The sequence below is a fragment of the Impatiens glandulifera genome, chromosome 4, assembly GCF_907164915.1.
Source record: "Impatiens glandulifera chromosome 4, dImpGla2.1, whole genome shotgun sequence".
NCBI lineage: Eukaryota > Viridiplantae > Streptophyta > Magnoliopsida > Ericales > Balsaminaceae > Impatiens > Impatiens glandulifera.
Genome location: NC_061865.1, coordinates 18,000,105 through 18,015,112, shown reverse-complemented (window position 1 = coordinate 18,015,112; position 15,008 = coordinate 18,000,105). Strand labels below are relative to the sequence as shown.

Genomic DNA, 15,008 nt, shown 5'->3' with positions numbered 1-15,008 from the left:
ACTAAAACAAGAAAATCAATCAATCTCTGTAACAATTTTTAAAACTAAAATTTAAACTTTATTTTTCAAAAAAAATTCAGTTGGATCAAACATGATCGGAATGTATGTAATATGATTTGAAACTTATCCTAACATGTTTACAAACATATTAAGTAGCTATTTGAATCAAAATTTAAGCTTAAAAGCTCAAGAACACAAAATTCAAATTTTCTAGATTTTCAAATCAAATTTGAATTTTTTTGATTGGGGTTGAATTGATGAAATCTCTTTTGACAGAAAGCTTAAAAAACATCTAAGGATTTTAGAACCCCTAATTTTCTGTCGGTACATATTTTGTTAAAATGTTATAGGCAATGTTAACTTGTTTGGTCACTTTAAATCTCGTCCCTCTGTTCTTCGCATTTGCACTTTCATTTTTTTAGAGTTTTCAATAATCATTCAAAAGAGAAGTGGAATATAGACCCATTTCTAGCTTCACCAAGAAGGAAAGTTCTATGTATTATTAGATTTCGTAAGACACACCTAAAATTCACATGCCATATTGATAATTGTCAAAAAGAAATTTGGCGACCTCTTATATGAATCTTTTGGGGTTTTTTGTAGCTGCAATGCGGAGACTTTACGGTCTACTCGATTATGCAAAATTGTTAGCTTTGATTTGGTTATGAGAAATAGTGGTTGCACACTAACGGTTTGATAGAATACTTAGACAACAAAATATTTTAAGAATTTATACAATGTTATCGAGGTTTCAAGTTGATATGAGATCAATTTGGATTCTTCGCAACCTGCAAATATTGTTATCTTTGAAAAAGTACTCTTGCTTGCATGTATCTGTTCTTAAGAATTTCCATATTTTATGGGTTTAAAATTATGGAAGATGTCATAGTCTAAAACCAATAAGTGTTTTCTTTTATATATGATGGTTTCCATTAATATGTTATGATATAGCGTTTTTTGTTATTGTGTTTTTTTTGGAAAATTTGACAAAATGACCCTAATAATGGGTCAAATTCGAAAAATGACCCACGCTTGATATACTTTGCAAAAATGACACTTTCGACTTGTGAAATGTCCGTATTGCCCTCTTACCGCATATTACATATTACGCGTAATATGTAATTACATATTGCGCGTATTACACAATACGCGTAATAGTAATATGCATATTATATATTATGCGTATTATGTAATATGCGTAATACGTAATAAGTCTATTGCATATTGCGCGTATTACACAATACAAGTAATAAATAATACGTGAAAACTCTAATATATAAACCTCCTCATTTTGGACCCTCATTTTAAAAGACATTTCGACTCACGACTTTCTCTCTCCAACCCAAGACTACCATATTCCTCCCTCCCTTTACCTCTACATCTACCCTAAACTCTCCGTTCGTTCAAGATCAACAGCTGCCACGACTCTCTGTTCGTTCAAGATCAGCAACTGCCACGACTCTCCGTTCGTTCAAGATCAATGGCTGAAGACCCACGACTCTCCATTCTCAAAGGGTATGTTTATTTTATGTTATTCGGTTTGATGATTTCTTAGTTAGTGATTATGAACACTAGGTTATATACTTATATACTATAATTGATAACTCCTAAATGAGAATATGTGAATATTATGTTCTGAATAAAGACAGATGTTGCTCACGCGTACTATGTTATGAACAAAAACTTGATTTGAATGCGAATACTATAGTTGTTCACGTGTATTTCTCACTGAGGAGAAGTTTCACACTATGTTTCATGGAAATACAATGTGTCAAAAATTGCCCACTAGTTCGTTTCAATGGACCTATTGGATAGGGGGCTCATATTCATTAGATTCATTGTAATAAACTTTTAGAAAAATTGCTACATTAGATTTTTATGAAACCCTAGCAGGAAACTCCTCCTTAGTTATGGTTGACGTCATTATCAAAAAGCAACCACAGAAGTAAGTAAAAATTGTGAGTGAGGAACATTACAATATGCGTATTGCAATGCTCCTTAAGTGTATTATTAATACATTCAACTTTCTAGTTTAAATAATTATCGTTGAACTATTTTCAATTACAGCTCAAGTAATTATTTACTTTGATGGAGATTGGAAAATTACGGATGGTATTACTTATTTTATTCTAAAGTTAATTAGGTTTGAAAGTTTCCTAAATTATACGTATGCTGAATTAGTTGATATGATCTATTGTGCTACTAATGTTGACAAATCTAGATATGATTTAGTGCTTCAAACCAAGTATAATAATTCGGGTATGGATATCAAAATTTTCTTTTATAACTGATATCAAACGAGATATGTATGTGAATTTTTTTAGATGAAACAATGTCAATCCACCATCTCACTATAATGTGTGTTTATTTAGTAGAGAAGTCACTACCTAGAAACCCAACAAATCCAACTCAAGAAAGTGTAGTGGTTCCAGAAATTGATGATCCTGACGTATTCCCAAAATTTCAGCAGTAGGAGGTTGTCTTTGAAACTCAAAATGATATAGAAGAAGACCCATGTTTGTGTCTGAATGAGGGGGTTGGTGCTTGAGTTTCTAGTAACCCATGTTTGCGTCTGAATAAGGGGTTTGGTGATTGGGTTACTAGTACCCAACTAAGAAGTGCTTGAGTTGTTAGTACCCAACCAAACAATGTTTGGGTTGCTAGTACCAAACTAAGAAGCAATGATTGGGTTGCTAGTACCAAACCAAGCAGTAATAATTGGGTTGCTAGTACCAAACCAAGCATTGTTTGGGTTACTAGTACCATACTAAACAGTGAAAATTCGATACCTGAGGCATTAACTTGCGAAATCGGATTGGAAGTTAATACGTGAAAATCTGATACCTGAGGCATTAACTCCACCACATCCTCATTCACCTTCTTCTTCTTCTTCTCCACCTTCTTCTTGTCGTTCTTCTTCATCACTGAATCATTCACCAAATCCTTCTTCTTATTCTCCTTCTCCACTAGATCCTTCACCAAATCCTTCTTCTTATTCTCCTTCACCACCAGATCATCAATCTTATCCACCACCAGACCATCAATCTTCTCCACATCTTCTTCAATCAGTACATTAGAAAAAATTAGACAAAAAGCGTGAAGTTATACAAAAAGAGTGAAGGTGAGTTGTACCTACATTCTTCTTGTCGTTCTTCTTATTCTCCACATCCTCCTCATTCTCCACCACCACATCCACCTTCACCAAATTCTCCACCTTCTCCACCATCACATCCTCCACCTTCTCTACCATCATATCCTCCAATTTCTCCACCACCAAATCCTTCTTCTTTTCCACCACAAGATCATAAATCTTCTCCTTGTCTTCCTCATCCTCCTTGTCTTCCCCAATCTTCTTCTTGTCTTCATCATCAATTTTCTCCACATCTTCCTCCTCAATATTCTCTTGCACATTGTAAAAATTAGACAAAAACCGTGAATGGTTACAAAAAACGTGAATGTGAATTATACATAGATCATCCTTCTTCTTCTACACCATCAGATCATAAATTTTCTCCTTGTCTTCCTCATCCTCCTTCAACACTACATCCTCCTCCCTCTCTTCCCCAATCTTCTTCTTATCTTTCTCATCAATCTTCTTCACATATTCCTCCTCAATCTTCTTCTACACATTGGAAAAATTAGACAAAAAGTGTGGATGAATAAAAAAGCTCGATTGTGAATTATACATACATCCTCCTTCTTTTTCTCCACCACTATATCATCAATTTTCTCCTTATCTTCCTCATCTTCCTTCAACACCACATCCTCCTCCTTGTCTTCCCCAATCTTCTTCTTGTCTTCCTCATTAATATTCTCCACATCTACCTCCTCAATCTTCTCATGCACATTGGAAAAAATTAGACAAAAAATGTGAATAGATACAAAAAGCGTGAATGAAAATTGTACATACCTCATCCTTCTCCTCCACCAACACATCCTCCTCATTGTCTTCCTCCTTCTTCACTTCAACATTTTCCTCCTTCTTCTCCTTCATCTTCAATCTTCTCATGCTTTGTTCCTCCTTTAGCGTGACTAATATTATGCAAATTTGTTCTTGTAGTTGGTTGAGCATCTATTTTATGAGATTTATTTCGGTTTTTAGTTCATTTATCTCCTTCGTTAGTTCATCCAATCTACATCCATCCTGGGGAGATATTGATGTTGGAGCCATTTGAGGGCCATCATTACCTGATTGAGTGTCGTTGGTAGTGGGGGGAGAATGAGAGGTGTTAGGGCTGAGGGAGGGTTAAATGGGGGGAGTAATTAGTCTTGTCTTTCTCATGGCAGGTTTAGAAGGTTTGGGAGGAACATAATGGGAGGTGTTGGGGGAAAGATGGAGGGAGTAATTAGTCTTCTCTTCCTCATGGAAGATTTGAGAGGAACTACATCTTTAATCTCTTCATGTTTTCACTTTCTTGAATCTAGTTCAAATAATGAATCATATAAATTACCTCCCATATCTTCAAACCCCTCCCCACCATAAAAGATCTTCTCCTCTTTAGACACTTCCATCTTTTGGACAACATTGACATGCAAGGAAGTGTGAATATCAAAGGTAGTGTTCTTCTTGTTGGATTCTTATAGTACTATCCTTGGCCAAACAGGCTCATGCGCTTGCAGCATTGTCCTCTTGGAAAGTTTGAGGATAAACGTTTTAATAACCTCATAGATACACACTTGGAAGGCTAGTGCGAACCCAAATACGATATAAGAAATATCGACCTTCTTCCCTTCCTTCATGTCTAGATATACCAACCTGAAGTGTTCCAGGTCATTGTTTAAACCCTTCATTATTGATATGAATGACACCTTTCCCCATGGAAATTGGAGGAAAGTGTCAATGTCCTTGATCATGAAGAGGATATTAATATTTATTATCCTCCTTGGGTCAAGAGAGAAGAGATAATGGCAAACCAGAAATACCATCCCCATCTTCCATGAATCTTCCTTATCAGAGTAGGACATAAATCTTGATTAAAGGTCTCCAATTCTAACAATCATATTATTATTAAAATATTTTACCACCAAAAGTAGACATTCTTTAACTTCATTGAAGATGTTTTCCAATGTAGGGAATCTCCCAAATTTGAGGCATGTCACCAAGGCATATTCCTTCATCCCAAAGCACACAGCTCATTTCCATTCACAAGAAACTTCATCTACTTAGAATTTGAGTTGCTATTCCTGAAGAGCATTTAATCGATTATCGTTCCTGAGAACTACAATCCCGGGGCTCCTCTGAATAAAAATCAGAATTGAGTTTTCTCTACCTTTCAATTAGATCCATTGCAACAAATTTGTTGGCAATGTGTGAAAGATTGGTTTTCCATGATACCATAGCAGCAAACTCAGGAATTATGGTTGACGCCAAATACAAAAAAGGAACAACAGTAAGTAAATAAAAAACAAACAATGCGCGTGAAGTTGCAATACGCGGACATTAGATAAACCCTAACCAGCTCAAATAAGCAAAATCAAAATATACATACATAAACCCCTAAACACTACATAAACCCTAAACGCTAAGGATTATCCATCAAAATATACACATACATACATGCAAAACTCTAAACAACAATAAATAAAGAATAAACAATGCGCGTGAAGTTGCAATACGCGGATATTTCAATATACACATACATACATGCAAAAACTAAGGATTAATTATCCATCAGAATATACACATTCATATATGCAAAACTCTAAACAACATTAAGTAAGTAAAAAACAAACAATTTGCGTGAAGTTGCAATACGTGGACATTGCAATACATGAACATTATATAAACCCTAAACCATACATGCATGTAGAATAAGAACATTACAATACACGTGAGTGTAAAACATTGGATAAACCCTAACCAACTCAAATAAGCAACATCAAAATATACATACATAAACCTTAAACGCTAAGGATTATCCATCAATATACACATACATACATGCAAAACTCTAATTGTCAGAATAATAAGAACATTACATAAACCCTAAACGCTAAACTCGCCTGAATATAGGAACAACGAGACAGTCGATGAGTCGAGGCGGTGATGATGAGTAGCTAAAGACGGAGACGTATGATGGGTAGGGTTTCTCGGAGATGGAGAGATGATTGGAGAGTTTAGGCGATGATGATGTTGAACGAAGTTTAGGGTTTTTAGAGTTTGAGAGTCGAGGCAATGAGAGTTGAGGGATGATGATGTTGAACTGATTTTGACCGATGTTAAAGAGTAGAGTCATGGATTGGAGAGAGATAGTCGTGAGTCGGAACGCCTTTTAAAATGAGGGTCCCAAATGAGGTGAGGTTTATATATTAAAGTTTGCGCGTATTACATATTACGCGTAATATGTAATACGCATATTACATATTACGTGTAATAAGTATTACGCGTCATATGTAATACATCTATTACATATTACGCTTAATATGTAATATGCGGTAAGGGGCAGTCACGAGGGTAAGACGGACATTTCGCAGGCCGAAAGTGTCATTTTTATAAAGTTTATCAAGTGTGAGTTATTTTTTGAATTTCACCCATTATCAGGGTCATTTCGTTAAATATCCCGTTTTTATTTTGTTAAAATAAGACATTCCTTTATTTCTTTACTTGATTTGAGATGCATCATGTTCTTATGCTTATATTTTCTATAGTTTGCAATTTTGTTTCATCTTGAAAATGCTGTAAATTAGTTATAATAAGGTTACAAAATGTAGCTAAAATTTGAGAGAAAACTTTTGTCTGAATGCTCATTTTCTTTACAGAACCTACTATATTAACAACAATTTTCTCATCCACCTCTATGTTTGCTTTTAGTTCCTTGTGAAAAGTGTGGCAATGTCGACAAATAGCATAACGTCTAATATAGCTAGAATGCCAAAAACCAGTTCTATGAAATTATGTGTTAAATTCAGGTATGTTTTTGTTTTATTGTTGTTAGAAACTTTTGCTGAGATTATTGAAGTCACTATCCATATTAGAAAAAAAAATCTACAAATTAATTGATTAAAGACTTATTTCATTGTTTACTAACTAGCATGTATCCCGTGCATTTGCACGAGTAATAATATAAAAAATCGTGAAAAAATATTACGTTAAAAATTTTATGGGCGGGTCAACCCACAATCCGACCCAAGTATCCATTTACTCTCACATATATTTTGTACTTGTTTTGTTAGGTTGCAAGTTCGAACCATACTTATAGCATTTTTAATTTATTTTTAACCGTTTTAAGTTTATGGGTGGGTCAACCCACAATCCGACCCAATTATCCATTTACTCTCACATATATCCAAATTAACCACAGCTCTCGACCCGGCAATCCGGACAATTTAAAAATTAAGCATCATTATATATATATAGATTAGTTAGTTAAAAAGTTGAACTTATATTGTTAAAATGTCACGCGTTTATCAAATTTTGGGTTAAATTTAAAATATAAATTGTTATTAGCTTAGTTGGTTAAAATGTTGTACTTGTTTTGTTAGATTACAGTTCGAACCATATCTATAGCATTTTTAATTTTATTTTTAACCGTTTTAAGTTTATGGACGGGTCAACCCACAATCCGACCCAAGTATCCATTTACTCTCACATATATCCAAATTAACCACAGCTATCGACCCGGCAATCCGGACACTTTAAAAATTAAGTATCATTATATATATATATAATATATAGATTATGTTCTATAGATTGATGCTGTGTATCTCCAAAATGTAATAACTAATGAGTTAATTTAAGTTATACATTTATGTTTAACCTAGATAATTGAGAAGGCTGATCAAGTGTTATGATTAGGTCAATCTTAATAACTCTTTAAGAAATATAAATTGGTCTTATTGAGATTAAGCTGATGTGACTTGATTTTGATGATGGATCGTGTAGCCGAAAAAATAAATTTGAATATGTAGTTATAAAAGAACTATGAACCTGATTTCTATAAACCTAGCCAATATTTGCACGGAGTAGTCATAAAAGAGCTATGAAGTTGGTAGAAACTCATATTAGAAATCTTGTATTTTATTATTAACAAAATGTATGAACTGCTTAAATTTATAGTTTGTAGATGTTGTTCCAATAAGGTATGTGTTTTCTTATGTCAAATTAAAACTTCTTTGTGATATTCTTCTTAAGACTATTTTATTTTTCAAGGGAGGATGATATCATGGAGAGTTGACATGTGACTAACAATTCCATGTACAATCATTAAACTCTCTATTTCAAGTCTTATTGAGTTTACTACAATGCATTGAAAACATGAAAATGACTTCCTATATCCGTTGTAAGAGGTTACACTCCATGTTCCTTACCCCTCTTTATAGACAATTATAAGTCTCATATAAAGATTAGTTTGAATTATGGTTGAGGTAATTATACCTTTTTTAAAAGAAGTTTGTATAAAAATTCAAATATATTTGTTTTATAAATATATGCTAAATTGGAAAGAAGCTTCCATTATCATCTCATATTGAAGCAGTCAGGGAGTATGGGCTCGGGTGGGAAGCCTATCTCCAAAATTATTATTATTATTTTTTTACGGTAGAAATATGATATTACACTTAATTTTTAAAATTTTTAATATAATTTATTGTTTTTTTTATCTAATTATTAAAAAAATAATAAAATTTTATTTTTATATACGTATTTTTTTTCAAAATTTTCTCGTTATTATTTTAAACCCATCTTAAATTTTTTTCAAACTCATCCAAATTCGAAATTCTGGATCCGTCCCTAAATGCAATACAGGAGAAAGAGATGCCTGTTAACTTCGGTCCAGGTGCAATTCTCGTAAACTATGGGGACGGTTAGAAGTTGCAAAGTCACCAAATTAGAAGGTTTCTTCATCTTTTATTATGTCTAAATAGTAATGGAATGAAAATTCTTTAGTAGCTGAAGATTTATTTCTTTGGTAATTTCAGGTTCTTTTATGCCAGAACAGAGAAAATTCCAAATTCTTTCCGCAGAGGTGAGTATAATCTTTTAGTTGTTGTATTCTAGGAAAATTGATGCTATAGGTTTGAAATTTTTTGTATAAAGAATTTAGAAGTGATGAGATTAGAAGGAAAACTAGCTTCTCCTTTTCTGTAAATTGGATTAATCAGAAAGTGTACTTTATTTTGTAATGAATACCATGAAAATCGATTAGTAGCTGAAAGTGTTTTATTAATCAATTAGAGAACAACATATAATTTCTCATTGAGTCAACATGAAGCCATTGGTTGATTTCATGGGTTACATTATCAGTATTAACACAGTAACTTTTTTTCATAAGAGTCATTTTCAAACTAATTTGGTGGAAAAATTATTAAGAATGACTTAAAGTAAAAAAGTAAGCAGTGATCGAAATAAGATGCAAATATGACAAAAATAAAAATATAGCTACAAGTTTGTAATATTTTTTATAATATGAAATTGTAATATTGAGAATTTGAGATGTTATTCAAATTCAATATTATGGTTTCTAGATTGTTATTTTGAATTTAATTCACAAATTGAGTTTAATTAGCATTTATTAGATTATTTTTAGACAAACCTATTAAAATTTATTTTTTAAAAAAAAAAATCTGATCCATCAAATCATTCAATCTACAATACCAATAAAACAGATTATACTGAACTTTACAAAAAAAAATAAAAATTGGATTATACTAAAGTTTGCCAAAAAAATGGATTATAATGATGTTCACCAAAAAAATAACAGTTTATAAAATAGTTCATCAAAAAAAAAAAACTATTTTGTATAAGATATCATGTAACAGACTCTTTAGTTAAAACAAAATAAAATAAACTTGGACATAACTCTAAGAATAACATATTATAATAAAATCCAAAACAATCTTAAACTTGAAAACTTAAAAATCAAATCTTTCATAATCAAAACCCTAAACAATCAAATACTTGATAATCACAATACCAGAATGATTGATAGAAAGAAACACAAGAGGGTCATAGATAGATAGATCAACGCAATCTTCTTGCTTCTCTCTCAGATTCAAGAAGAGTAAGCACATCACCTTCCCTCACAGGTCCCTTCACATTCCTCATAATATATCGGTTTTGATCGTCAAGAAACTTAACCCTAACTTGAGTAACTTGACCCCTTGAACCAGTACGCCCCATCACTTTAATCACAACAGCATGTTTGATCTGAGTGTCCATTATATTACTGACAATCTGTTCTTCTTTCAACACCAGATAACATATATACAAATAGTTTCAGAAACGATTTCAGAAAACACGAAATTAAATTTATTAAAATCAGATCGATCGATCGACTACTAATAAACACCGGATGACTTGATTTCAACAATGATATATATATATATAGATGAATCAACAGTAATCCGTATCCTTAGTGTTTGATGATTTAAAGAAGAATACGAGAACTAACCTTTTTCCAAAGAGATGCGGTGTTCTTCTTTCTAGGTCTCGGCGGCTGGAAGAATTAGGGTTTAATTTCTAAGGAACGAACCTTTATATATTGGTTGTTTGTCACAATATTTACCAATATACCCCTGTAAATAATATATAAAAATTAACCTATAAAATATATATTTATTATAAATAAATTTTACAAAAATATGATTATAACTATATTATATATGGAAAATATTTTTTTTATTATATATTAAATGTTATATTTATAACTATGAGTATATATATATATATATATATATATATATATATATATATATTATATTATATGAAAAGATATTATATTTGTAAAAAAATTATATCCTAATTATATGATATTTGAGTTTTTTTTTTTATTTTATAAAATATGTATACATATATAAAAAATAGAGAAAATATGTATATAAATGTTTATTTTTATTTATGAAATTTTATAATTATATAATTATGAAAAGATTGAATATATATATATATATATATATATATATATATATATATATATATATATATATATATATATATATATATATATATATATATATATATATATATATATATATATATATATATATACTATAAAAATATTATATATTTAGAAATAAATATGGAAAGAGGATATATTTTTTTTTTTTCTAATTACGGTGAGAATATTATATTTTTTTTTTATTATAAATGAAATGTTATATATGACTTGGCTCAAAGTAAATGTTAGAGATTCTATGTGAACATGATATTGATCAACACTTTCAATTTTTTTTTATAATAATAATAAGTTTGATCCTCTATAAATCCTCCTCCAATCCCATTAGAAAATCAAACAATCTCAAATGTACATTATCAATAAACTGATTTATAATGAAAACAATTATTTACTAAAGATAAAATTGAATGAAAAATCTGCTTCCAATAACAAAGATCCACAATATATTGGCAACTTGTGACATTGATGAACATGATGACAAATGGACATATTAGATTATATTAGATGATTGTAAAAACAAAAAACCAAAAAAAATAAAAATAAATACAAACAAATATTTCCATTCCAAATGATCAATATATATAATATTAGAGCCAATATGCATCATAACAATAAGTTACCATTCCATTTTCATTCATTTTGAAGCATTCATCCATGAACTCTATAGCTGTCTGTCTTGCTATTTATGCAATGTGTTGTCTCATTCACGACAACACCGTCGGTGTGGACATCTACGTTTGGTCTTCTACCCTTTTCGGGTGTACATTTTCGAATGAATTTCTCGTGATTATAGTGTTGTTATCTCGCGACATGCGTTTTGATCAAGAGAAAGTGGAATTGGTTTTTGGCACAAGTTGGAAGGTGTCCTCACATATGGTTTGGATGATGATTTTGGAGTTGAAATTTTAGTACATGGTGATAAACATACTTCCTCTAATACCCAATTTCTTAGCTCTTCAGGGTAATCTCTTACGCAACCAATGCGAGGTCCAGCTCCTGTTGTCCATCTAGAACTTAACTGTTTAGCCAACTGATATGATTGCATTCCTTTATGAGAATTTATCCTTTGAATTATCTTCTCATTTGGGATTGCTTCTTCGAATTCAACTTCATCTTCGTCTTCAAACAGGTTCTCTTTTGATACAGAAATCTCCTCATCAGACACTTCTTCATCTTCATCGTCATCATCCAGTTCTTCCCTTGCCGAGTTGTACCCGCTTGATGGACTAGGCATGACGAATCCACGACAAGAAAGCTGACCTTTCTTAAACAACTCCATGGCTTGCTCTTTCAATGGTATCTGCAGGGAAGGTATCTCAAACTTGCGAGACAACGACCCTTGATTAACTGAGCTCGTCGCGTTTGCTTCTTCAATGGCTCGAGCCAAATCTGATTGTGATGAGTTGTTCGTGACAATCTCCACTTCCTCCGATGGAGTTTTCTGTTATAATAATGAAAATTATATTATCATGGAAGACTAACTTAGTGACCATTTTAAAAAAAATGGATTCATTCATACCATGACAGAACTGAGATCGACTTTGTGCTCCTCCAAATATGACATGAGTTGTTCAAAATTTTCTTCAGTTGGAAGATAATGCCCACTGTGAGGCCAAACCGCCTATTGAATTCAAAAACATATCAATCTATATATATAGAATGTGAAGAAAATCCATTTTGAGGGTGAGTTTTAGTTTATTATGCCTTGAGGATACCGTCTTCCACCACTAACTGCCCTGCAGACAATGTTGCTCCTCCAGCCAAGAAACTTGAATGTTGAAATGTTCCTTTGCTCTTCTGACCAACGTACAATTTCCTTGAAGTGCTGAGAACAAAGATCCACTTGGTATCTTCTGGTCCTTGCCTTGTGTCTAGAACTTGCCTAGTTTGACTGTGAAAGAATTTTCCATCCTCAACCGTAACCTCATAAGCCATTCGTTCTCCCTGCACACAACAAATAGTTCATTTAACAAAAAACATGGTATTGATTTTACACTTCTAGATGAATTCAGTTATATAATTATCATTTCAGTTGGTGTCCTTCATGCCCAATATTCTTGATTTTTTGTTAGCATGTAATGCCTCTTCATAAACTCTGTCAATTGGTAAGTTTGGGAGGGATATTGATGTTTGTAATATCTCATTTTCTTGCACTTGTCCTTGTAACTCTTTACATTGGATTCCTAATATATGTATGTTTGTAAAAAGAAGATATATAAGGCTCACCGGATCAAGATACTTGATGCATTGTTGTTGGAGCTTTGAACGAGGGCATTTAGCAAAATTTACTTCTTTTCCTTCTCCTATGTCAAGCCTGCATGCAGCTCAATTCTCGTGTAAGGATGGTCCAAAATTATTTGAATCTTTCTTTCTAATGTTTTGGGAATTTAATATTTTACCAGTAAAAGAAGGGCTGTTTACTCTCGCATTGGAGCCATTGGACGTAGTAAAATTGAAGGTTATGACCATAGCGATGGCGGGGATCAATCTAAAATCAAATCATGATGATGATAAGAGTTTATTATGAGCAAAACAAACCAACAATTCAGCTGTGGAAAAATGAATAAATTGTTGACCTATTTGATTTCTAGAAGCACAACCATTTCACCTAATGAATCTCAATAACATTTACAAATTTCATTTTCTTAAAAGTTTAACACAGCTAAATATCATCATTCTAGTCCCTGATAAGGAGGAATATGAATACTTACAGCCTCGAGCCAATGTTGAAGAGCGAGTTTTCGAGCCTTCTCATCTTTGGACAAACCCTTGCCAACCTGTTGTTGATGGGATCAAAACCAACTACTATTCAATATTCAATAACAAAAGAAAATTGAAAAAGGGAAAATGTTGTCACCTTGGCAGCACGTGTTCTTGCTCTTGACCAACGTGAAATGGCACTCTCTGATTTCTCAATTTCAAAGAAAGATATGGAACTTCTCTTGAGTTCTGTTAAGTCTAACACCTTCCACCTATGAACAAATCCAACGATTAATCGGGTATAAAGAAAACCTGAATTTTCTTTTCCACATTTGAAACAATCAATCATACCATCTCTGCTCCACTAGAACAGCACAATCTGCTAACTGTCTTCTTGTTCTGAAGCTTTTATACACTTTCTGCAACCTTAAAGCAGCCTTATATCGCGTGTTATCCGGTTGTTGACGATTAATACCCTGCATTCTTGGTTTACTAGGAGACACAAAAATAGTTGGTAGCTGTTGTTGTTGTTCAACATTTCCATGGCTAATATCAGGTGTTGCAGATATAGAAACCTTGTTTTGATCAATTGTAGAAGGAGACCTAAACGAGAAAAAGGTTCCCAACACCCTCTCTTTTGAGGTAAGAGGTCCTCCCCCAAATGTCTTGGGGATGGTGGGCTCTGAATCTCGACCATTGAAACTAAATGACCTCAATGCTCTCCTCACTTTTCCACCTTCAAAGCTCAATGATCTTGATAGAAACGCCCCAAACCTCTTATCCCAATTATCCACATTGGAAAGTGGACTCGAAATAGATGTCCCCATTCACTACACATCATGAATTCAACTAAATCTCTGTTCATAAGTTCAGAAACTATATATATATATATATATATATATATATATATTTCTGAAATGGGTGTCATGAAATAGAATCAAAACAGAATTTTTTTAATCCAAACATCAAAATTTATCTCTAATCCAACCTATGAAAAAGATGATTGATGCATGAAAAGACGAGGAAAGAAAGAATGAAAGAAGAAAGAATGCTTACCAAGGAGGAGAGGGTGTGGAAGTGCGCGCAGGGGCTCAGAGAGAAGGATAGGCAATGAGGTGCAAATGAAAGAAAACAGGGGGAGAGGAAAAGATGAGGAGAGGAGGGAAAGAGAATTATGTGTTCAAATTTGTTGGATGGTTGTTGTATCTTCTTCCTCTTCTTTCACCATTTTTAAGGATTTGGAGGATATGGCGGGTTTCTCTCTCTTTCTTTCTCTATTAAATTTACTATTATCAGATTTTTATGTTTTAAATTTTGATAAATAGTAATATGGATAATTTACATAAAAAAATTATTTAAATTTTAGAATTTTTATAATGTTGTAAATTATAAATATATACTTATACTAATGAACTA

The 15,008-nt window shown here is 32.4% G+C and overlaps 2 protein-coding genes across 5 annotated transcripts; both read right to left on the bottom strand.

Annotated features, from left to right (window-relative positions):
* Positions 1-9,793: 9,793 nt before the first annotated feature.
* On the bottom strand, positions 9,794-10,441 carry LOC124936866 (40S ribosomal protein S28). Of its 4 annotated transcripts, none has more exons than XM_047477395.1 (2): positions 10,389-10,441; positions 9,794-10,179 (listed from the first exon to the last, which is right to left on the bottom strand). In XM_047477395.1, exon 2 carries the CDS (start codon positions 10,154-10,156, stop codon positions 9,959-9,961), a length of 198 nt encoding a protein of 65 aa, XP_047333351.1. In that variant the 5' UTR covers positions 10,157-10,179; positions 10,389-10,441; the 3' UTR covers positions 9,794-9,958. The 4 variants fall into 4 exon arrangements, with proteins under 4 accessions (XP_047333351.1, XP_047333352.1, XP_047333350.1 ...); XM_047477396.1 differs by having other exon boundaries at positions 9,794-10,176; XM_047477394.1 differs by having other exon boundaries at positions 9,794-10,183; positions 10,394-10,435.
* A 741-nt stretch (positions 10,442-11,182) lies between these two features.
* LOC124935940 (IQ domain-containing protein IQM6-like) lies at positions 11,183-14,804 on the bottom strand. The gene is made up of 9 exons (XM_047476384.1): positions 14,649-14,804; positions 13,944-14,422; positions 13,750-13,864; positions 13,604-13,669; positions 13,292-13,380; positions 13,119-13,206; positions 12,597-12,836; positions 12,412-12,513; positions 11,183-12,333 (listed from the first exon to the last, which is right to left on the bottom strand). Exons 2-9 carry the CDS (start codon positions 14,417-14,419, stop codon positions 11,680-11,682), a joined length of 1,830 nt encoding a protein of 609 aa, XP_047332340.1. The 5' UTR covers positions 14,420-14,422; positions 14,649-14,804; the 3' UTR covers positions 11,183-11,679.
* Between the last annotated feature and the right edge of the window lie 204 nt (positions 14,805-15,008).

What these genes read in the sequence shown, in the direction of transcription:
- LOC124936866 (XM_047477395.1), bottom strand. Translation starts at nt 10,156, where the DNA reads ATGGACACTCAGATCAAACATGCTGTTGTGATTAAAGTGATGGGGCGT.
- LOC124935940 (XM_047476384.1), bottom strand. Translation starts at nt 14,419, where the DNA reads ATGGGGACATCTATTTCGAGTCCACTTTCCAATGTGGATAATTGGGAT. An exon ending in GTTCTAGTGGAGCAGAGATG is followed by an intron (nt 13,865 to 13,943) that starts GTATGATTGATT and finishes ATTTGTTCATAG; the next exon opens with GTGGAAGGTGTTAGACTTAA. An exon ending in AAACAGCCCTTCTTTTACTG is followed by an intron (nt 13,207 to 13,291) that starts GTAAAATATTAA and finishes AGCTGCATGCAG; the next exon opens with GCTTGACATAGGAGAAGGAA.